Source organism: Nematostella vectensis, chromosome 1, assembly GCF_932526225.1.
Source record: "Nematostella vectensis chromosome 1, jaNemVect1.1, whole genome shotgun sequence".
NCBI classification, from domain to species: Eukaryota; Metazoa; Cnidaria; class Anthozoa; order Actiniaria; family Edwardsiidae; genus Nematostella; species Nematostella vectensis.
In genome coordinates, this window is record NC_064034.1 from 10,458,269 (window position 1) to 10,480,812 (window position 22,544).

The window sequence follows — 22,544 nt, forward strand, 5'->3', positions numbered from 1 at the left end:
GCATCCTATTTTAGCCTGACAATGTTTTGAAAATTACAAAATAATATAACTGAATGATCAATTGTAAATTACACCCACATGAACTCTCTATTTTTGAAAAGAAATTCTGTCCGCTTGACTAAAGGGTGCAACTTAGTTTACATGAACATTTTTCATCTTTATAAAAGAAAAGATAACAGGGGTTTGATGTATAAGCACTAAACTTCTGATTCCTGAGTCTTTAAATGTAGGCATGTATCTTTATACCAAGCCAAAGAGAATACGGCAGAAATTGCTTTGTTTATTTGGCAGTATCCACTCAAACTTTGCATCATGCACTGGATTTACGTAAAATAAGTTGCCATCTAGCATGGTATAAGATAGGTATACAATGATTTATTGTAGAATACTGCAGAAAATTCCACTTGTCATGTATCTCACGTGTTCACAAGGCCAGTCCCTTTCAATTTCATCGATTATTTTTATTAGCAACGGCTACAGTAGCACCCCAACCAAAACGAAAAGAAAAGACAAAAAAGGTTTACCACAACTCTGCTTCTTGCTTGTTTTAGTCGGCTACCTTTCTCCTACGACTTTGATGTATGCGAGTTACCTCAAACACGTTCTTAGGTACTGGACGTGAGATTCCATGGTACATGGGGTACACACGAGGTATTCGCTTGTTCAAAGCATCAAAATGAAGAAAAACTATTGTAAATTCTGTCGATGCATTTCCTTTTTTGCTGACACCGTCCGGACCTTACGAAAATCCCAACTTTCTCAGATCGATCGGGCACACATGAGGGCGAAATTTTGAGTGACGTTGGCCGTAAATCTTAAAATAAATATTTTCTCGCCACGATTGCACTGATTGGTTTTTACAACAAGGCGTCCGGGTTCCTCTAGCATGCAATGTATGTAAACGCAATAAATCATAGGTAGGAGTATTATTCGGCCGACAGAAGAACGTTTTCTGCGTGGTTCTCTCGCCGCGGCTATGGCTGCTATTTTGCATAATAATGAGGTAAACTGATACCTCCAATTTTAGTTATGATCCTAGCTGTTTATTGCAACAAACAACTTTTACCATGGAAAAAATATGCTATTTTTTCCGGATAATAAGTATTTATCCCAAAAGATTCGACTTTTTCATTTTTTATTTTTTTTTACATTTGATGGTACTTCTATGTAATTCTCAAAGTATGGAATTGTTACATCTTTTTATCACATGAGCATAGTAATCTTCTATTTTTGTAATGTGCCGACAAGATGTCACTTCGGACTTTTCGGTCGCGGCTAACTGCAAAAGGTTTTAATCGCCTCATAATTTTTCTTACGACCACAACAAGATCTAAAAAAAGGAAAAAAATGACTTAAAACAATATCAGAATCAAATGTGTTAATTGCTTTATCGAGCATCGTGCTTGTTATTGCGTATTTAAGTTTGAACACTGAGAAAGAAAAAGCACATTTACTCTGTCAGTAACGATAACACAGGAAAACCTGTCGTCATTCGTGATACCAGACGTTTAAACTCAAGTCACGTATTGGGTTGTGTTTAGTGCCGAGTCAGATGTTTATAAAAGTACTTAGAACAAAGCGCTTTTTTGCCGCAACTAATAATAACGTCTGAAGTTATTTTAATGAACTGAAAAGCAGCGAGTGTAGTTTGTAAAAAAAGACAAAAGACGATTTTTTAATGAAATAATCAGAAAACATAAATGCCATTTGAACTGTGTATGTTTATAAGTATTTTAAACTGAAAAAAAGTGTGCGGCTCATTGGCTTAATGAAATGTCGTTGCTATTTTAAAATTTGTTTTGATTGCTTGCCATTTTATGCCTATTCTTATTTGCACACTTTCTTCGTTTTATTGAGCAGATGGCTTTATTTTAATATTATCCAGCATTTTAAGACTTTTTTACCTACACCATACTATGAAATATTCCTTATTGGAAGCTAAATTAATTTGCCCATCTTCCATTCTCGTCACGTAGCGTAATTTCTTGAAAAATTATCTTTGTCATAATCATAAGTTTTCTTTTTTTGCGTTCGGGTTGATCAATAGTATTTTCTAACAATAGTCCTCGAGAGCATCGAATAGCCTTATCACTACATTTGCAGTATTGAAATACCTTAACTACTATAAAACTTTAATGGCTTCGATGACTTTCACACATTTCTTTGATGGCTGCTGCATTTCGTATTACATATAGCTAATTTTACTTTCCATTGTTACCTACCCTTAGTGATATTACTTTTTTTATTACTTTTTTCTTACATTCATCATTGAAGTCCTTGTTCATTACATTTCTCAAACACTTGACATGGTTCCTTTATAAAATTTGCTTTTTTTACATTTTTAAGAAGACAAAATTAACTTTTGTTATTTTCGTCTCATCTTCTTTGTCTGCACTCTTGTCTTAGATGATATACTTTTTTAAATTTAAGTTTGATAGTGCGTCTTGCTTTAAATTTGAGTTGATTAATACAGCTGGTTGAGCTCTTAAAATATCATTTTATGTCTTTTATATCGTATCAGATTCCTACGAAACATTTTATTTTCTCATCGATTCATCCCACTAAATACTCTACCTCTAATCCCTGTGTACCGTAACATTAGGTTACTTAGCCTAGCTTACTGTTCTTCGTCTTTGTAATATTTTTGTGTGGCTTCTATCAATTAATCCCCCTTTTCACGGCGCCCAGCTCGAAGCCTGATTATTTAACCGTATAACCTTTGTACTGGCTTGGTAATAAGCCGTTTACGGGCGCCTACAAATGAAGGCATTGTGGGAGGGTAAGTGTCGCCGTGAATTATTAAACAGAGACGTGCGCCATTTCTAAATAGGATTTCACTCAATGCAGCCTTACCCAGATGGGTAACAAAGACTGTTTAGAACACAGTACTGATGATTATTATGTAAAATGTGCGTAGGCTTTGAATTAGCCAAATTAATCGGTGTGCGACTGCCGATCACAGCTTAGCAATGGGAGTGATCTTTAGTATGAAGGGTCTAGTTGGGGCTATTCTGTTTCTAAATGTGTCAGAAATTACTTTTGAATGGCAAGCGTCAAACTGGTGTATTTTCTCCTGTGAATAGATCGCTATGAATATTTGATAACACTTACAGCTCTTTTGTTCCTAACCATATTATAAGAAGGTTTGATCCGAGTCTTGAGTTATCTTGTAATCGTGCTTGTCAACAGTACAAAGTTCTACGGCTGCCCACTTCGCGACACACGGTGTAATACACTCTGTTACTTTACTTCCTGAGCAATCACGTAATACACTCAAGCAAAATGTCTTCCGGAAGCCATATAAAACGCCCAATGAACGCTTTTATGATTTGGTCTAGTAAGAAGAGAAGACAGCTGGCTGCGGAAAACCCCAAGCTCCATAACTCCCAGATTAGCAAAATGCTCGGCACAGAGTGGCGCAAACTCACAGTTGAAGAGAAACAAAAGTTTTTCGCGGAGGCCAAACTTCTGAACGAGCTTCACATGATCGAGCATCCAGACTACAAGTACAGACCAAGACGAAGAGTTAAGAAACGCTCGCTTAGTCGAACAACTGGGTACTCGTGTTATTGTCACAGCCCTGGCGAGGAGGAGAAAGAGACCGCTTGGCAGGATAGAGAAAGCCGAGCCGAGAGCTCAAAGGACGAAGGCAGCAAGAGGAATACCAAACAGGGCACCGGACTAGAGAACGCTGAGAAGCCCCGGATTGTTAACAGGTACAGTGAACCCGGAAGGGTCAAACCCCGAGACACGCGTCTATGTCGTGCGGATGTATCTACCAGATCTCCGAGTCCAAACGGAAGCAGCGATTACGGACCTAAGCAAACCATGGAGGTATTCCGTTCAAACTACGAACGCTTTCGTGTACTTGCATCACCGTCCAGGTATCCCACACTCATGGTCGCTAGTTCGACCTTCTGGCCACCATCTTACAGCTTCAAGGATGAGGAATGCCCGGTTTGTCCCTGCTGTAGACCGGGGAGCCCTCCCAACGATCCCACTAAATCAGCAAAAGGAGAAAACGTGCACTTACCCTCCATGGTAGACCCTAGTAGGATCCAATACTTCAGAGGAGTGAACTGGTAAAGAGCATACGAACATCCTTGGCCCTTGAAAGGCACAAGAACAATACGAGAGGGTTGACTTAGTGAACGAGAGATGGTGGTTTGGCGTGACGCGATTCATTCCATATAAAGTAGTAGACCATAAACAAGACCAGTACAAATGTAATTTGGATGTTCAGATAGCATTTTATTTCTGACAATTGGTCTTTCCTAGTTAGCATAAATGTTTTATAGATTTATGAAGTCCATTTTCCTCGATTTTGACCGAAAATGCGTCTGTCATCTTTGTTTCAACGCCCATAGCCCATCTACCTCTTACTTCTCGCCTCTCAAAGTTACTGTAAATAGTCAAGTTTTATTATTGAACCCTGTAAATATATGATATTGTTGATTATACTAAAAAAATATTTGGCTATTGGTGAGATCGTTTTCTTTTTTAATAAACTTTGAAATACATATTTGTTGTGAGGTGTAATGTTTTATATTATTTAGTAAGAGCCGTAGCAGGCTATGTAAGATTGGTGGTTAGACATGACGGAGGATTGCGTTACATGAATGAAAAAGATGGGCGGTTGCGTGTTCAGAGTGACTTAATGACTGCAGTGTGCGTGACGATTGTAACTGTCCATGACGTGTGTTAGGTCTGTTTGATGTTGTGATATGTTATTTATATTGTGCGTGACGATTGTAACTGTCCGCGACGTGTGTAAGGTCTGTTTGATGTTGTGATATGTTATTTATAGTGTGCGTGACGATTGTAACTGTCCGCGACGTGTGTAAGGTCTGTTTGATGTTGTGATATGTTATTTATAGTGTGCGTGACGATTGTAACTGTCCATGACGTGTGTTAGGTCTGTTTGATGTTGTGATATGTTATTTATAGTGTGCGTGACGATTGTTACTGTCCGCGCGATACGTGTGATGTTTGGGATTACCTACAAACGCGCGTCACGCTTGTGAATGCATGAGCGTGTTTTTTTACTGTCTACGCGACGTGTGACTGTTTTGTTTGTTCGTGTGAATGTTTTAAGGTCCGGATGACCTGTGTAGGACTGGTTATGTTTATGAAGTCACGCACACAGATGACAGCCACACACGTCACACAAAGAAGGTCACGCAAACAACCACGACCATTGTCACGCAAACAACCACGACCATTGCAACTGCCTGTATAATAATGTTTATGATTGCCCACTTGCAGTGTTTATGTGCGAGCGTGACTGACTGCGTGTCGTGCGTGACTGACTGCGTGTCGTGCGTGACTGACTGCGTGTCGTGTGTGACTGTCTGCGTAAAGAGTGTGTAGCTGTCTGCGTGAAGTTATTACTGTTATTGTTCACTTGAAGTATGTTTGTGTGCGTGCGTAACGTGTGTGTGCGTGACGTGTGTGTGGGTGCGTGACTTTTTGGGTGACGTGTCAAACGTGAAGCTAAATGATTATCCACTTGAAGTGTGTGACCACGTTAAATTTCTTAACACGTTAAATTTCCTCGCTTGTAGCTCTGACGTTATGATTTTTCCTCGACGTCTTTATATTATACACCATCTTACATTATTAATGGTATGCAGGATTTCTATGACTGCGTAAATTTTCTCCTTGTGTGTTAATTTGCTCTGCGTTTAAAAGCCCCGTGCAAACAGCACCATCATTGTTGACCAAAGTAGCCAACATCACTAGTCCATCAATGCTGGCCCTGCTGAAAGGCCAATTCACCAACATTCTTGGCAGTCTTTGTCAACCGAGCGAGGTACAATTGTGTTGTGGTGTTGTGTGTTGATGGTTGTGGCCTGTTTGCATATGCACGCAGCAATGCTGGGCACGTAGGAGCCTCCTTTGAACAAGCCTCGTAAAGAGTCTTTGTCCACCACCATGCTGTCATCCTAGCAAAATGAGATGACAACTAAATAACAAACTTAAAGAAAAGCCCGCACACAAACACACAAGTTCCTTATTTTGATCATATATCCATGTTTTTTTTGCGAGAGATACTAACCCATTAACTACTGGTTAAGTTTGAGCTGAATGTACAAAAAGACAGACCAAAAACAGATACACCAGTTACTTACACCCCCTATTTTAAGTTTTTTTTACAGTCCGTCAAAGTGAAACACCGCTGTACCTAGTCAGCGGTATCCAAGCTTTCCAACAGTGCTTTGCGGTCCCATCTCTAATCCCTTGTCGCTATGCTAATGTGGGCACAATTTGATGTTCGCTTGTTGTTTTTTTCCATCACAAATACAGCTATGAGCATATTTGGAGAGTGTCCTAGGACATCATTAAGTCTATTGGGGCATAATTAAGTGCTGCTTATGGACATTTGCAAGCAATGGTGGATTCATGGGGATTTTTTCATGTTTGGCTTTGCCTGGATGAGAAAATTGTTGACACTGCTATTCTGGGTCTGTATGGCCTGGAATTGATTTGTTTGGCTTTGGGGAGAAAAGACTTCTAAAAAGCTGCCTGACTGTGGGGAGAGGCGTGTTGACCGGCCATCCCCTCGTGAATTTTTCCCCGGCTCTCCCAGAATGCTTTGCAATCTGTAATGGCAGTTAGATGGTTTCAGAAGCCTTCAAGGGGTGAACATTGTATTTTGAGGCCATGGAAAGGGACCTGGAAGATCAGAATAGAGGTATCTATTTGTGTCTTGAGCTGTGTATGCTCTTTCCCTCGTGTGGAATTTTGCGCGTTTTGTTGAGAGGTTTGATTCTGCTGTTTTTCCTTGTTCGATTTGAAATTTGTCAAGGAACCTGAGGTATTACTTGGCTAAAGAGCAGTTGCTATTAACTTGGATGAATGCATATCTTCGAGACCATTCATCTCTTACATTGATGCCTGAATATCTTCATCTAGTTGTATTTATTTTACATTTATTATTTGTTTGGTTGTGGGTACTTCTCAAAGCTGGTTACAGGCCGGTTGAGGTGTCAGCGAATTTAAAACCCACGGTCAATAAACTAGTGATTTTAACTTAATATTGAATTGTATTTAGAATATTTCTCTCGGAAGAATATTTCTGACTTCTACGCGCGAACGCTTTTGGGTACGCTGTCCTCCATAGTTCTAAATTTTTTTGCTAACCACCAAAAGCCCTATTTGCCCCAGTGCCACATGAAACAATAGACATGCCATAGAAATACAGTGACAATACTATAAATTCAATTATTAAGCAAAAGTAAATAATAATATTATTATTTAAAAATAACGTGTTTTTCACTGAATAGTACACATTTCTCTTCATTATTTTCAATTTTTTATGAACTAAAGTTTTTTCTTTCTTTTTTGATTTGTTATTTATCTCCTTTTAATTTGTTACTTTTACCCAATATTTTTCGTTCTGTTTTATTTGCATTTAAATTTTGGCGTTTGGGGAGGGCCAAGCGGGCTAGGGTGTTTTCCGATTTTTTCTTCGAGTACTGGAGGGTATTGAAATGTAATATGGATTTGATAAACTGATTAAGAAACACACACAGAGACATACTGAAAAAGAATGTATCAGCCATCTACTTTATAGAGGCTTGCCTTTTTCCTACCGTGGCGCCCGTTTCTCCAAACACCCGAGAATACTCGGCCCGAAAACTTTATTTTTTTTTTGCATATTAACTCAAAATATCGCATGTTTTTCATTTAAAGAACCGCTTTCATGTTTGAGAACAGTTTGAACTTCCACTTGGTTCGTATTCCAAATGATTATGCTCAATAGGGCTATTTTCGAAGTTTTGTTGAAGCCAAAAAGTTACCCGAAAAGTCTCGGGTGACTGCGAGGTCCGAGAACATTTTTAATATTTAAGCCTGTGAATTTCGGGCCCGAGAAGTTTGGGAAGGATCAAAATCTATAAATCTATAAAGAGGATCACCCTTCACATGAATCTTTAAGGTAAAATACGATATTTGACGATATTTCAACACATTCAGATACCAAAATTATATAGGAATTAGCCAGCTTTTCAAATTTAAGGAATAAAACGTTTTCGGGCCCGAGAATTCTTGGAAGTTTCGAGAAACGAGCCCCTGGGCCTACTCTTACAATCCTCTGACCATATTACGGCTGTCTGCAGGCTCATAATAGCAGGGAATCGAGCCTAGGTGTGCCTCGGACAAAACATGTTTTAGCTGCGTAACTGAAACGACATATTAAGACCTTCGGCTTGATGTATTTCAATGAAGTTCCACGATAAAATGCAATAAGGCGTAGCAAGGTCTGTCGCGCAGTACGCTATTATAGTTGTGACCTGCTTGTGAACGGTGCCATACTCGCCGTGGCGTGTGCTCCTCTCGTCCGTAGCGCGCCCTTCTCAATAGTTATTTGTTTAAAGTCAAAGGATCATTGTCGCCATCCAATCTGGCTGACAATGCGCTAATCCGGGGCCAATCTTTCTCATTTTCATTCGTCCCTGTCGATATTGAATTAGCTGGTATTTGTACGTTTGTTCTTATTCACCTGGAGCTCACAAGGGAGATAAAGGAAATAGCTAATAAAGATGAAATTGCACGGTGACTAAATATCGGGGACAGAAGTCGCTTGGCTCTCAACTGCCTAGTCGCGATAACAGATCAAAATATCCAAATATCATTGTTTTTTGCAGTGCCTTTGTGTTGTAATAAAGCCATGTTCAAGATGACAAGGTTTTATTATTGTATTTATTTTTTTTTCTCTATGTAGACTAACACAAGTGTGCCCATGCGAACTTTTTGGATGATTTAGCTTTCATTTCCCGTGTAGTTGATTTTACTTATTATCTGATTGAATATCAATTCCTCCTGTTTGACTCAATTACATGTAATGCAAACTATCTCAGCATATTTTTATTCCCCCGTCGAGTTTTGTTTGCTCCATGTCTGCTGAATTCAATAAGCGTTTTATGTAAGGTGCTCGCTATTGTTAGTGTGGTAGATTGCTTTATGCACGTCCACGCATTAGACTTCTTACCGCTTTAAAAAACGCCAAACTGACAAGTTCAGCTAACAAAATTATGCGGCGATCAATTAAGGGACAAACTCTTAAGGAAGCGGGTTCTTTTATCCAGATCCATTCTCTAGCGATTCTTTACATGATCTTGAAAATAGCGTGCATAAGCCCTTCTCGTCACACGCCTCCTAGTGATGAACATTAGCGAAAATATGTGACTCTGGATGGAGTGTTTGTTTTACTTATCTATTTGCTCGACTTTATTCCTTTGTATATATAATAGTTACAGCTCGTCACGATACTTAAGACAATCTGCTGTTCTGTCGAGATCATGTAGTGTTTTCATGGGTTTGGTGGTTAGTGTATTACTTCATTTGCCCTCCCTCCCAGCAGTCAATGTTTTGTTGCGGTCGTGTTTTAGCTCATTAGCGGAGCTGTATCACAATGAGCATAACTGTGTGTCGACTAAGGCTTTATTGAATCTCATAAAAAGCCATTTTCTAATTGGAAATCCCCATTGAAAACAAGCATAGTTTATAGGCTTTTTGTATTGATGTTTTTCGCTTAGGACGGCACTAAGTGAAGATGTATTTAATTGATAACTTGTCAAAATCAATTTTAAGTTTTATGTTTTTGAAAGATAAAATTCTAATTCTTTTATGTTGATCTTTTTATCCTAAAACGTGTCTAGAATAGAACTAAATTGATGTACTTAAGATTTAGTTTTCTAAACTGTCATTTAATTCACTTAAAAAGGTATCCGACGTTTCTTTACTGACTTGTAAAATGTCGTCCCTTTCAAATAGTCACCCTTCACAAGAACTGTTGGCTTCTACTCAGACTATGTATTAAATAAAGCTTAAAACGCGTTTATAAATTTTGTTTTTCTAAAACAACATGACACTTGAGTACAATCAAGGCCTTTTAAGAGCTTTTGTGCCTGACTTGGGCCTTTGTGTCTTATGAAGCTCTTGATCAGGTGGCTTGTTTGGTGCCACTGTTGGTTTTTACTGCTCAATTTCAAAAGAAGAATGGTAGTTAAGTCCTGTTTAATGTCCACCTGCGCTTTTTCTCACGGAATAGCCGCCGTTCTCGGTATACTTCCTTACGCTCTTGTAAAATTCTTTAGCTCTGTGACAAACGACTTTCTGTGTGTCGAAGCTCTCCGCTGCACTGAAACCAGCGTTGTGTCTGTTCTTTGTTGTAAAGACTACATTTAAAACCTATCGAGGCATAAAGGCTTTTAAAATGATAAAGCTCTGTGCAGGTAAATCTAATGGTCATTGATCTGCTTGCGTGAAATATCCTCCAAAATTGCAAATTTCCACACTTTTGGAGTAAACTCGGAGCGTCCGAGTTTTCTTTTTCGCAATTGTTTACTATTGTGAATAGCGAATATTAACCACAAACTATGCATGTTTATGGTTCGCAATTGATATGTTTAAACACATTTTCTTCCAAACACAAAGGCTAAGCGTTGTGTGGTATTGATAGATCTAATTGGGAAAGACTATACCGTTACTATGTTGTTTCTAAATGTCAAGTCTTTTTTGACCCTGTCACAACAAATTTGTGCTGATTATTTACAAACTCCTGTGTTTGTTTAGCAATATTGGTGAATTTGTACGAAGACCGACGAGCGGGCGTGTAGAAAGCACCAGAGAAAGAAAGCTAGAAATAAAAAAAAGTTCAGATCTCTCTGGATAAGCTTTCTTTGGATAAAAATAACCTCTTGAAATGTGAAATATCATTTTATCGACTAAAAAAGGTCCCCATTATTAATTATTCAGTAGAATGTTTTGCTTGAATTGGAATAATTAAAAAAATGGAAGAAATTGTCAATTATCAATTTTTTTCCTATTAAAGAATAGAATTATAATTAAAAATAAGTAGAACCTGGTCGCTTGGTTTGGAGGAAACCGCTCTTTCACTTATGCTCTAGTTTTTGTTTTCGAAATAATTGAGGAAGTCTGAGAACCGGCGTGTGTAGGAACCGCCTTGAAGCCCGCATAGCAATGTCTCACCGAATTCTTTTCTGTTTCCTGGCCCTTATCTAAATCTGTTATTGCCTTTAAAAAAACTCACACAGTTTGATGTGCGCAGGTTTATTCTGTCATATGGCAAAAGAGTCGCGAATTATCCGTTATATCTTCCTCACAGTGACATGTTTCAATGGTGTCGTATAAAGCACAAGTTACATTGCTTTGTTTAGCTTTGAACACGATGCGACCTCTGATATCCATAGTTTTGATAGACCCTTGCGGTAGATTGTAAAGAAATGTTTTATCCAAATTACTGGTGCTCTAAAATGACTAATTTTATAGTGCTTGTGTACGGACGTGAGGTCAACAGAGAGAAAGAACATTAGAGCCATAATTATTTCGTCCGCGAAATTGTGTATCCCATCAAATCGAGTGTTTTAGACCAAATTAGACGAAAGTACAATAAAAAATGAGCACATAAAAATACATTAAATGACTTGAATTAATGACTCAAAACGTGCTTTTATTGAGCAGCATAAGATGATTAGGGTTTCTCGAATTTTCTTTAACTCCTTTTACGATATGTCTTGATAGAACTCTTGTTAGAGATATGAAATTGACTTGTGTTTGCATTGTAAGTCCGGGTCTCTTGGCCAGCTAAGGAAACAATTTGCTTGACTTAAAACTAAAATGAGCCTCGCGGCTTAATAAAAACACAATAGAACCGAGACTAAATTAAATCATTTTTCTACGGCTTGCGATGGAAAATCCTATTTACTGATTCCCAGTGGGCCGTATCCCTTTGGTTTATGCAAGATGCCTTGAGGCGAGCGGGAGCACATATTCGCCCTGAAATCTCCGGATACGAAAGTCCAGGCTAGCCGGCGCCTTGTTTGTTGCTTTTTGAAACTAAAAAACCTTTTAACTGCGAACGAGAGCAAATTACTGAGTTTATCTCTGAGTATGAAATGAAAAGCTGTACGGGGGGTTCCTGCCTTGTGAACTACAGCTTATCCGTCTTCATCTAAATGATTATTACTCGAATTTACGCTGGGCCCGAAACGAGAATTAGATACCCAATTACATCTAACTAATCTGTCGTAGGTAATAATACCATATAAGTATCAGGAGTTCACGTAGAGAGACGAAAAGATCTCCCTGATTATAGATTTGCAACTTGACCCTGTTCAAGTTAAAGCACCAAGGAATTGAACTATTTAGTATATAAGAGTTTTCATATATTTCTTTCTTTTTTAATACTCCATTTAAAGATTTCCTTGATAATGATATTTTTCATGTTATTTGTGTTTTTCATAATTGGATATAGAAAGGGGATATTTTTGTTTTGTTTTAGGTTTTAGCAGTAAATGGGGTATATTTTTATGTTTTATGTTTTAGCAGTTTTCACAAGTTTTATTAATATAACTGTTAAAGTTGTCTTTATACGTCTATAGTTTGGGTATTATTGATGTCCTCTGTTCATGTGTCCACATATTGGTGTTAATTGAATTAAAGTAATATAAATGTGTTCGCTGTGTGCACATATTCTGTTCTGTTCTGTGAAATTTATTTGTTTTTAGAAATTATTTCAAAATTTTGCGGTCAAATCTAACAGTTGATGTAATTTAAACGTCATTAGGTATATTTAAACATAAATAGTGTTTTTCGGATTTGTTTTCGATTTTTTTTCTAAGCTAAACTCGTTGGATATTTAATTGGATTTTTCAAATATAAAATATGCTTTTGATATATTGACATTTTGATAGAAAAGACTTTGAACCCCTCTGTGAAATATGAAATCCAATTTTAAAAATCAAAACACCCCTTAGTTTATTTTCAACATCTTATATATTCCTTTGTTTTTGGTTAATAACAAAATCATTAAAAGCTCAATGTTGTCTTAATTAAAGGAACCAGTAGTTCATAAGAAAAATCGAGTGTTTGATATAGCAAAGTGAAATTACAATTGGTAATAGTATAGAATCATGGAGCGATTATTACTTTTTCCTCTAAACCTTTAGTAAACAAAGCTTGCCGTGTTTATTTCACACTCCACACGTTAATATGAAAATTATTATTTTTAACTTTACTGGGCTTAAATCTTAATTAAGTTGTCTTCATTACCTGCCACGGAATTAAGTGAAGATGACACAAGCTAACTATAGAACTAACAAAACGCCTTCGTAAAATCGTATATTTTCGCTAGTTAAAACGAACGTATGGGAAGTTCAAGGTTGACGCGATGTTGACACCTCGCCGTGTTGCAAACGGAACAGGATAGTATATCTAAAGAAATCCTCAGAACCTGCAGAAACATTGAAAGACTGAAACAATTCCGCTGAATTGGTGTTGATAAAGGAAGCTGCTTTATTTGGATTATGAGGAGCAAATTAAAACTCGCCTTAAAACCCTACTGAAAGCTGTATTAAAACAATAGGGAATTTGTCTTTATATTGCGCCAAGGCTCAATACAGGAAGGTTGTAATAAACCTAATGAGTACAACGTCATGGCTTATTGCGCCTTTTTAGACCGCTAGGTGAATGGTTAACGTTAAAGTACCGCCAGACACGTTAAGGCTTGAAGCGTGCGCTCTATTGCTCTTTAAAAGCCCATTCAATTTCTCTTATTGTCCATGGTTGTGAGCAAGACAAGACATTGTTTCAACATTTGTGTATAGTTATACAGCATGAATAATTTGGTAGCAGGTATTTATAACAGGAAGAAAACAAGCTCGGAGTACAACAAATCCCCCAGAACAGTAGATCCATAATAAATACCAACGTCAAACGGACGAAATTTAAGTCGTAAGAGTTTTTGCTGGTACTATTTTTATTCAAACATGAATCAAACCCAAATCGCGTTTCATTAAATATTTTACACTTTTGTTGCCTTTGTCTTGGTTGTCAGATAAAGCGCTGGTCTTAAGTTGACGAAGAAATGGCATTAATAAAGGAGTGACATTCAATTTGTGCAAGATCAAGTTTGGTCTAATTTCTCTTTGCTTGTTTTTGGTCCCAATACCAATATGCCATTACTACCACTCAATGAAACTTCTCAGGTTTCGCAAATTTTAATTCAACACCAGTCTTTAAAAGAAAACAAAATAAACAGATGAAAAGTGAAGACTTTTTGTCGGAAAAGCGGAGTTAGACTAGGAAGTATTTTTGTGTTTAATGGCCAAAGGCTTTCATACGTGAGAAGTTAGTCCAAATATTGGTAAGACTTGCACTAAAAAAAATATGGTAAATTTTTGACCTTCTTTGCTGATTCAAAACTTCATTTTTTTCTGAAAGATTAAAAGGATAGATGTACTTTGATGCGCTCCAAGTGAAATTAGAAATTAATTTAATGAATGATGTCCTTTTAAAGATTTCGTGGGTTTTTTTCAGGAGCCATTTCACCGTCTATAATATCAGTTGATTGTACGTTTTATATATATTAGCAGGCTCAAAGTTTTATCTACAAAACCGCCGGCTAAAACCTTTAAATTACATTAGCTTTCGGAATATCAAATAGTTTGTTATCTCGGTTCTTAAGTGAGGGACAACATTTTCCCAAACACTGTTTCAACCTCAGCTTGCCAATTCTAATTGTTCCTTAGAAAATATGTGCAACCTGGTGCTGCGAAATGCCCAAGGCTACCGAGACCGAGGTTTTCTCATTCAATTGATTGAAAGTGTTTTGTCTCTCCTAACACTGGGGGTGACGACAAAATTTAGTTGTTTATTATTAACGATTCTCTAATGCTTGACTCTATAAAGAACTTATATTATAGACTATCAAATCGCAATAAGTTTTTTTAGACGCTTAGTAGTAGCAAGACTTCAAATGAGATTTTAAATTTCAGGGTTTTTTTTTATGATTTGTATTAGATTGGTCCAGAGGGTATTTAAACTTAAGTTGATCGATCCTATGCAAGGCTGGCCATCAAAAAGGCATCGAGTGAGGCATTGACGTAATTTACCCAGTTATGCCATATGCGCTTCTTTTACTGGGCGGCTTCTAGCTAAATTTATATCGTGTTTATTGATTGAAATATCATTTTGACTTTCGGATGAAAATGAATCTTTTAAGTTCAGGAAATGGTTTAGAGTAAGCTTACATTCTGTTTGTGATAGTTTTTTGAAAGATAACTCGCGCAAAATTGATCTTTTAGGCTACTTTAAAGAGAATCCAGTTAGTTTTCTTTGTGTGTATGCCGAACTCGCGATATAATGATGACTTTGTGATAACATTACGCTGTTTTTGGATAATGTGTCTAATAATGAAACGCATTGCGTGAAATGACAGCTTTTTGCGTCCCTCTAGAACGCTGACATTTTTGCCATACTGAAGCCGGAAAATTTCGATTTACCCTCTTACTTTATCAAAAAGGCGATTTTATCTTGGTATACTTTAAGTTCAAACCGCTGTACTTTAGTATTTTCTATTGAATCCGCATTAAATTATATTCTCGGGTTTCAATGCATTAAGAACACGGCTTATAACGCTAAACAGATCTTCGTTAGTAAACTAGCTCGCTCGTGTATATCTCTCAATCAATTTGTCTTCGTTATCTTGCTATTATTAATTTAGAAATGCTATGAAATTACATACTTTGAGTCAAAGCTGGTTCGCCAGTCACCTCAAATCGTCTCTCAGACAGACAGAATCCACATCCTGGAAAATGCCAGATAGCCAAAAATCCCTACGAAAAGTATTTAATCTTTCAATTCAAAACTTTTTTTCTTTTCACTATAAATTCCAAACAGTTTATCGAATTGGGTATTTGGTGGTATGTACACACGCGTCATATCTAAGTAAGTTTTTCAAGTTTGAAATTCGCATTACTTTTTACCGTTATCGTTCGCGATGGTTATCTTGGGAATATGGTGGAAAAGCTCTGACACGATGTAACAGTAGCCGCTACCTTTGGACTGGTTTGATAGCCATCTCTGAATATCAACCTCTTGTGCACAGTTATCTCAACTAAACTAAATATTAAATTTTGTGATTTCACAATGACGACTTTGATAAAATCATACAAAGTACAACAGGAGCGGGGTGCGTACAAAATGCGTATCTCTTTACGAAATTGTTTTTACTAGTTTTAAACAAATGTTCAAAGTTAAAATGAAGTCTCAACAATTTCCTTAATTCGGAAAAAAAAAACACCCGAGTATTTTTGGTTACTATGTCTAAGCTGGTCTGGCCTCTTCTGGTTTTACCTCCCTAGGGCGTGAAAAGAAAACATCCAGCAAAATAAAATATTATGTAGCACGGTAATTTAAGGAGAAATAAAATGTCAAAGCTATTATTCGTTGTAAATGTATTTAGATCATAATGGTTTGAAACACAGAAAGTAGTAACTGTTTGTAGCAGGTCCGTCGCCATCTCGGCCACCTGCACCGAGACATCGTCTGTGCTATTTGTGGGCACGGCAGCCTTTAAGTTAAAAGACCTCAATGGACTTCCATTCTGAATTGCTATCATTTGAAACTTTATCAATGTGGCACAATCCAGGGGATTTGCCTTAGAATGGCAAGAAAAATCATATGTGTTAATGTTAGTTTTTGTTATTTTTCCTAGACGGTGTGTTTCCCTTGGGACAAGTTGTAGTAATCATGTTTCTCAGTGTCGTTTGTTTTATTTTAAGGGGTTAGCGTTCTAATGAGTTTCCAATTAGGTTTCATATGAAATTAGAAATCAATTTTACTTCGTTTTGAAAGTGCCGTAGCGGGACAATGTTAAATTATTGATGTTTCACTGTCAAAGGAAGTGGGTTTTAATACAAAAATAAGCCAAGAGCGGATCTTGCATATAAAATGGAGATGGATGGCAAAACATTTTCGCCGACGTCACAAGTTCTTTGAGGTTTTAATTATGATCGTGAGATTCGGTGCTCGTTGATTTAGAGATTACACTTTTTTCTAGAAAATTACCAACAAGGTCTTGGCGGGAGACAGCTCTGTCGGGAAGTGCAAACATTTATTGTTTAAGATCAGCAGAAAATTGCCCGACTGTGATATGCGCATAGCTCGTAGCGTTGACTCTGGCAGTTAAAGCCTGCACTACTTAATAATAAGTCTTTGCTCTTTTGGTCCCCCGCGGTACGGCCTAGTACAAAGTTTGTGTGTTTACGTAAGGTTGTATACACTCACATAGTCCTTTACTCTGTATTGTTTCGAGCTGTTTGTGGGTTGAACTTTTCTCATAACTCCACCTGTCTTCGGCCAAAGAACGAGAGCCTTATACAGGTGGCCGACACAACGACATTGCGCGCCCAATCAGAACGTGCGCAGAACAATAGCACTTTGAATTCGATTAACATGACACTTTACGGTCGCGCTTCGGCTCAGCCAATCGGAGCCCGGAATGCGGATAAATTTCGACCAGTAGGAAGCGCCGCCCCCAATATAAGGTAGTATCAATCTAAATTCCTAGCTATATAACCATTTGATATTTCCAACCAGCCAAGTAACTTTCTCCGGCCTCATAGTAGTGTGAGTTAACTACCGAGGCTGAGTTAAGATGAGTTTTAGTCCGCAGTCAAGTTTATCTGCTGCCGCCGCAGCGGCTGCTGCCGAGAAAAAGAGAACTCCTAAATGCGCCCGTTGCAGGAACCACGGGTTTGATTCCATTCTCAAGGGACACAAGGGGTTCTGTAGGTGGCGGGACTGTATGTGTCCAAAGTGCATGTTGATAGCGGAGAGACAGAGAGTTCTCGCGGCCCAGGTCGCTCTACGAAGACAGCAAATGCAGGAGCAGAGGCAGCCCTTACCGCCTGGAGATGTCTATACAGCCCTGCATAGAGTGAACGATGACGACCCTCAGTCTCCGCAACCCGATTCTCCCTCCGCTGTACCCGAAGAACCCGAGAAAACAGGTACACACAACTCCTAGCGCTATTACAAACTCATTGAAAAACTATCGCTAGAAATTACCGCAAACTTTGTCCATGTTTATGTTTAGTTTTGACTTTTGTAATGAAGAGAAAAAGATGTTTTAAGTTCTAATGATGTTTAACCGTAATGTATCTGTGTGTTGGTGTGGGTTCCAATTTCGTTTTATTTAAAGATGAACGTTTAACCGCCACCTGGAAAACAACCCTTCATCTTGACCATCTTTGTTCATTTTGTCGATACAAACACATTTTGGGTTAATTTGAGCAAATAACACCCTTTGCTAAGCCAAACTTGCGGTTTCAAATGTAATTTAGACAACAATATTGACCAAAGAGCCCTCGAACGAAACGCGAGCAATTCTGGGAGGAATTTCGCGATCTTTGATCTGTTGTCAAATACCGTATGATTTAGAGGCGATTGATGGCCTCACAATCTAATTTGAACTTCGATACAACTTCGACTTTGAAACACCACTTTTTTATTATCAAAGCCAAAGAATCGAGATGATCAAAATGAATGTTTTGATTATTAACATTTCTATAGATTTACACATTGCGCGAGTCTAGCGATACGGAAAATAACTTGTTTTGTATAACCATTAAAAATTTCTGCTTGGTCGTTAGCGGCCCACTCCACGCGTGCCCTTTTTCGCATTTAAACATTCAACACAAACTTTAACAAAAGTCACCAAGGCAACCCCATGCATACTTTCCACACTTTTGTTTGTCCCAACTGAAAATTTCATTCTCATATTTCTTAACTTCTTTCTTTTTCAGAAATTAAGAAGGAGGCGGAATCGCCCGTGGATGAGTCTTTCAACGAACCTCAAGACGCTAATAGTTCGCATATGCAGTTCACGACTTTCGCCAAACACCAAGGTAACAGAATGAAAGGAAAATGAATCCCTCGTAATGAACCGCTATTCAACCAGGTTATCATTTTTAGGCACGAGACTTAACTACATGAGACATAATACTCGGTTACTTTTCACTGGGTTTGCCATATACTTTGCGCTCAATCTATGGTATAATCAATAATTTTTTGACTCATCCATCTCGGGAAAACGCCAGTTTGTAGGCAAAGCAGACGGATGTTGTTTGATTCGTACTTGATTTGATGAAAAATGGTCCAATGAGGGCGGAAATAGGGTAAATCCAAAGTGTCTTATAATCAATCGGCTGGGAAAAGGATATTCTGGACAGGTCTTTCGCTGATAAGATTTTTACTAAACCCACGGATTTTTTTTTCTTTTATTCCCCTTGTTAACCCATGTATCTGGTTTCCCGAGAATTATTCTGTCAATGTTTGTAACAAATTTCTTCTTAATTTGTAGTTTATTGTTTATCGGAGTTAAGTGCGTAGAATTGAAAATCAATTGTGTGCGTAGTTTCAATGCGCCTTTAGTTCAAGGCGTGAAGTTTATAGAAATTCATAAGCTTTCAGTATTCATGATAAGGAAAAGTCGCTCATTTCTGTCTTGGTTTATCCCTACAGCAGCTCAGCATGGCCTCTATATTTCTGCCCATTCAAAGGAATCCCATCCGGATTGCACTTGTTCGGCCTTCCGTCCATTCGGCAGTTCTTTTCCGAGCCATCATCAAGGTTTGTAATGCTCTCTCTTAATTCCTCTTTAATTCTGACTTAATTACTCATAAAAACTCACGATAGAACGTGAGTGCAAATGGGAGGCGCAATAACACACGACTAAATAAACCATCCGGTTTAACGTTTTACAAAAAAGTGAAACTTCAAACCTTCAGAAGTAAAATCCAAGAACTTGCGAGCCCTAATTAACATCTGCGTAGCAATCTTAATTTGGCCTCTTCCTACGCACTCGTTCCTCAATTTCCAATGATTTCTTTACCGATTCTGAGCAAAAGTTCCGATTATTTTTGTATGAAAAATCTTCAAATGACAATCGTTCTGACAGATTCGCCAAGATAAAAGTGGGTGGAATCCAAGATAAGCTAACTGTGACCTGCTGGTGTATCGATTGTACTGGTTCGCTTCGTGAATAACACTTTTCTCATCTGATTAGCAATTTTTGTGGTCTTTATAGATAGCAAGAAATCGCCAAGTGTAATTTTGAAAGGGGCTTTTCACTCGACGACACCTGCGAAGAAGTTTTTTTTACTAAAATATTACTCGGTGGATATGCTAAGCCTTTAAACTTTCAATTATCAGCGACTAAAATTTCCTCTTATTTTATTTTAGACATGCGGCGTTCTTTCCGCAATCAATCGAGTTTTATTCTGGGTGTGTATAGAATTATTAGTAGGAAGCCTTCAATTCAGTCAATTTCCTCTACTTTAAATTGCCCAGTGTTTTTTTGTAACCATTTTGAATGGGGCAGCCATAGCACCTAACATTAGTTGTCGATGTATCAAAACAACATGTTTCTAAATTGAGATGTTTTCTTTACAAGACTTTCAACAGTGAATAAAGAAATAGATAATAAAATATTAATTCGGATCAATGCATTAGAACAACTTAAGATTTTGAGGATAACTTGTAGTCGACTAATCGCTCTATCAGAATGTGGCAAACAAAGTATAATCAGCCCCGATTTCATGTTATCTTTCTTGGAAAATTCATTATCCAGTATCCCAGCTCTTTTAATGAGGGCTATTGGTCGATAAGAACACAAATTTATAGAGTAGCACTGCCTTTTTGCCCCGAGCCACATCTTGCAATTAGGCTTCAGACTTCCTCATTTAAATCTCTCGTTGGGCTCAATTTTCTTTTGCGCGCGTGACTAAAGCGATCGTGGAGTTGTCAAAAGTCTAGAAATGTCTGATGGAAATTCGCTGAATATTCTACCCAGGGGATCCGAGGTTTTTCTCGCGATAAGATAAAAAGTTGTGACTCGCTTGGTGTCACCAGCCTTAACGCATCTGTTTTCCGTTTCATTTTTGCGGCATCTTTCATACACCAGTATTTCGGCCATATCAAAAACTAGCGCCCGCCACGCACCACTTGTTGAGACGATGTTTTGGGGAATAAGGAAGAAACAACGCCTTTTCTACTTGACGTTCGGTAGGCCACCACGAGAATGCACATGTAGTCATTATAAACCCAGCAAGCGCAAGCGATAACTGCATGCTGAGCCTACCCCACTACATGACTTATTATGCTCATTGGATTTGATCTTTTGCAGTGATGAAAAGGAAGCTGTCGCCCGAGCAATCCCCGGACACAATACACGGCTACTCCGTCAGCAGTATTGTTGGGGAATCAATCGCAGAGAAGAGAAGGAGATTTTTTAGCGAATGTGATCCGTCAGAGAAGACGCATTTTCCAGCGATGCCGCCTTCACCGTTTTCCCAGAGGCGCTCTTCGCCGATTGAACTAATGATGCGTATTTTCCCAAAGATCAAAGTCAGCGTGTTGCAGTTGATACTTCAGTCTTACGGGGGAGATGTCGTGCAGGCAATCGAAGAAGTCCTTACAAAGTGTAAAAGTGACCCTACGATACTCGCAGAGACCAGCCCGTGGGCAAGAGCGCCTGTTATTGATGATATGTACCGAGACTTTAGGGCTTTGCGAGCGGACGGTTTCAAGTTCGTTCGCGGGCCTGAACCGTATATGGGAAGCACAAAAAGCGCTTTTACGCCGATCACTACTTTTTCCAAGTCGCCATTCCTAGCGTCTTCGACACCAGCGCATGTCGCCTTTGCTATGGACAATTTGAGATCAAAGGAAAACCCTGTTCCGATCTCTATATTTTTAGATACGCGCCTTAACAGTGCGCAAAGATCTCAGTCCCCTTCCAAACCGAAAGAGAACATTGAGGCGACACGACCGTCTAGTCGCGAAGACTCCGATAACCACACAAGAGAGCGGGAAAATAGCAAATAAATGAACACCTAATCTTTATTGAATGTTCCAAGTTTCGCTACATTCGGAGCGATATTTTTGTATATATGTAGATATGTTGTAAGGTTGTTGTAAATTATTATTATTAATTGTACAGCACAACAAGTTGGCAGTAAATATGGCTAGTATCTTAATTTTTGTTTGTAGGCTACTTGTTTCTAATGTAATGACATACGCGCGCAGAACGAATATAAAATTTCAAAAGAGTTTTGTATAATAATAATAATACTAAGCTTGAAATCCCCCTTAAAGAACTGAGCCCTCCGAGATTCTGATTCCCAAGTTTGCTCTAAACTTTGCATAAACCAATTAAAGATAGAGAGAGGTTTTTTTTTTGTGTGGAGAAGACTGCGAAGTTGGGATATTTCAAGCGGTGTTTCTCCTCAAGCGGGCCCTCGAGAACACCTGCAAGCGTGTGCGTTTTGATCGTCTTTTTCTGTCAAAACTTCCTTATCACTGGTGCACACGAGAATATTTCCAAAGTTAAGATAAATTTGCTCTTCATTTTTGTATCTTGTCAACAAGCTAGTTACTTTGTATCGTGAGTAAAGGGTCCCAAAATGAAATTTTGGGTCACTGAAATCAACTGAGAGTCACAGTATTAAAAGTGCATTTAGCTAGTCATTTCCAGCCCAAAATAAGTATTAAGTACGCCTTTCTTATTTAACATCTTTATCAAGACTGACTAAACGAAAGAAAATTCAAAGAATGTTACATCAAATAGGAGCTTGATTGGTGATAAAAGCAACGCCATTTAGAAAAAGTTATTCTATTCTTTTTCGCTATGCTCAGGCGAAAAGAAAATATTTCTAGTTTATAATATAATAAAT

At 38.1% G+C, this 22,544-nt stretch overlaps 2 protein-coding genes across 3 annotated transcripts; both read left to right on the plus strand.

Annotated features, from left to right (window-relative positions):
* Positions 1–906: 906 nt before the first annotated feature.
* Positions 907–4,617, plus strand: LOC5507492 (sex-determining region Y protein). Its single transcript, XM_032376206.2, has one exon. It carries the CDS (start codon positions 3,283–3,285, stop codon positions 4,084–4,086), a length of 804 nt encoding a protein of 267 aa, XP_032232097.2. The 5' UTR covers positions 907–3,282; the 3' UTR covers positions 4,087–4,617.
* Positions 4,618–15,800: 11,183 nt separating this feature from the next.
* LOC5507513 (doublesex and mab-3 related transcription factor 3, truncated) lies at positions 15,801–21,848 on the plus strand. 2 transcript variants are annotated; one of them, XM_048729981.1, is made up of 4 exons: positions 15,801–17,819; positions 18,615–18,716; positions 19,336–19,440; positions 20,996–21,848. In XM_048729981.1, the coding sequence occupies exons 1-4, from the start codon at positions 17,465–17,467 to the stop codon at positions 21,694–21,696; spliced, it is 1,263 nt and encodes a 420-aa protein (XP_048585938.1). In that variant the 5' UTR covers positions 15,801–17,464; the 3' UTR covers positions 21,697–21,848. The 2 variants fall into 2 exon arrangements, with proteins under 2 accessions (XP_048585938.1, XP_001628137.3); XM_001628087.3 differs by having other exon boundaries at positions 16,946–17,819; positions 19,333–19,440.
* The last annotated feature ends 696 nt before the right edge of the window (positions 21,849–22,544 follow it).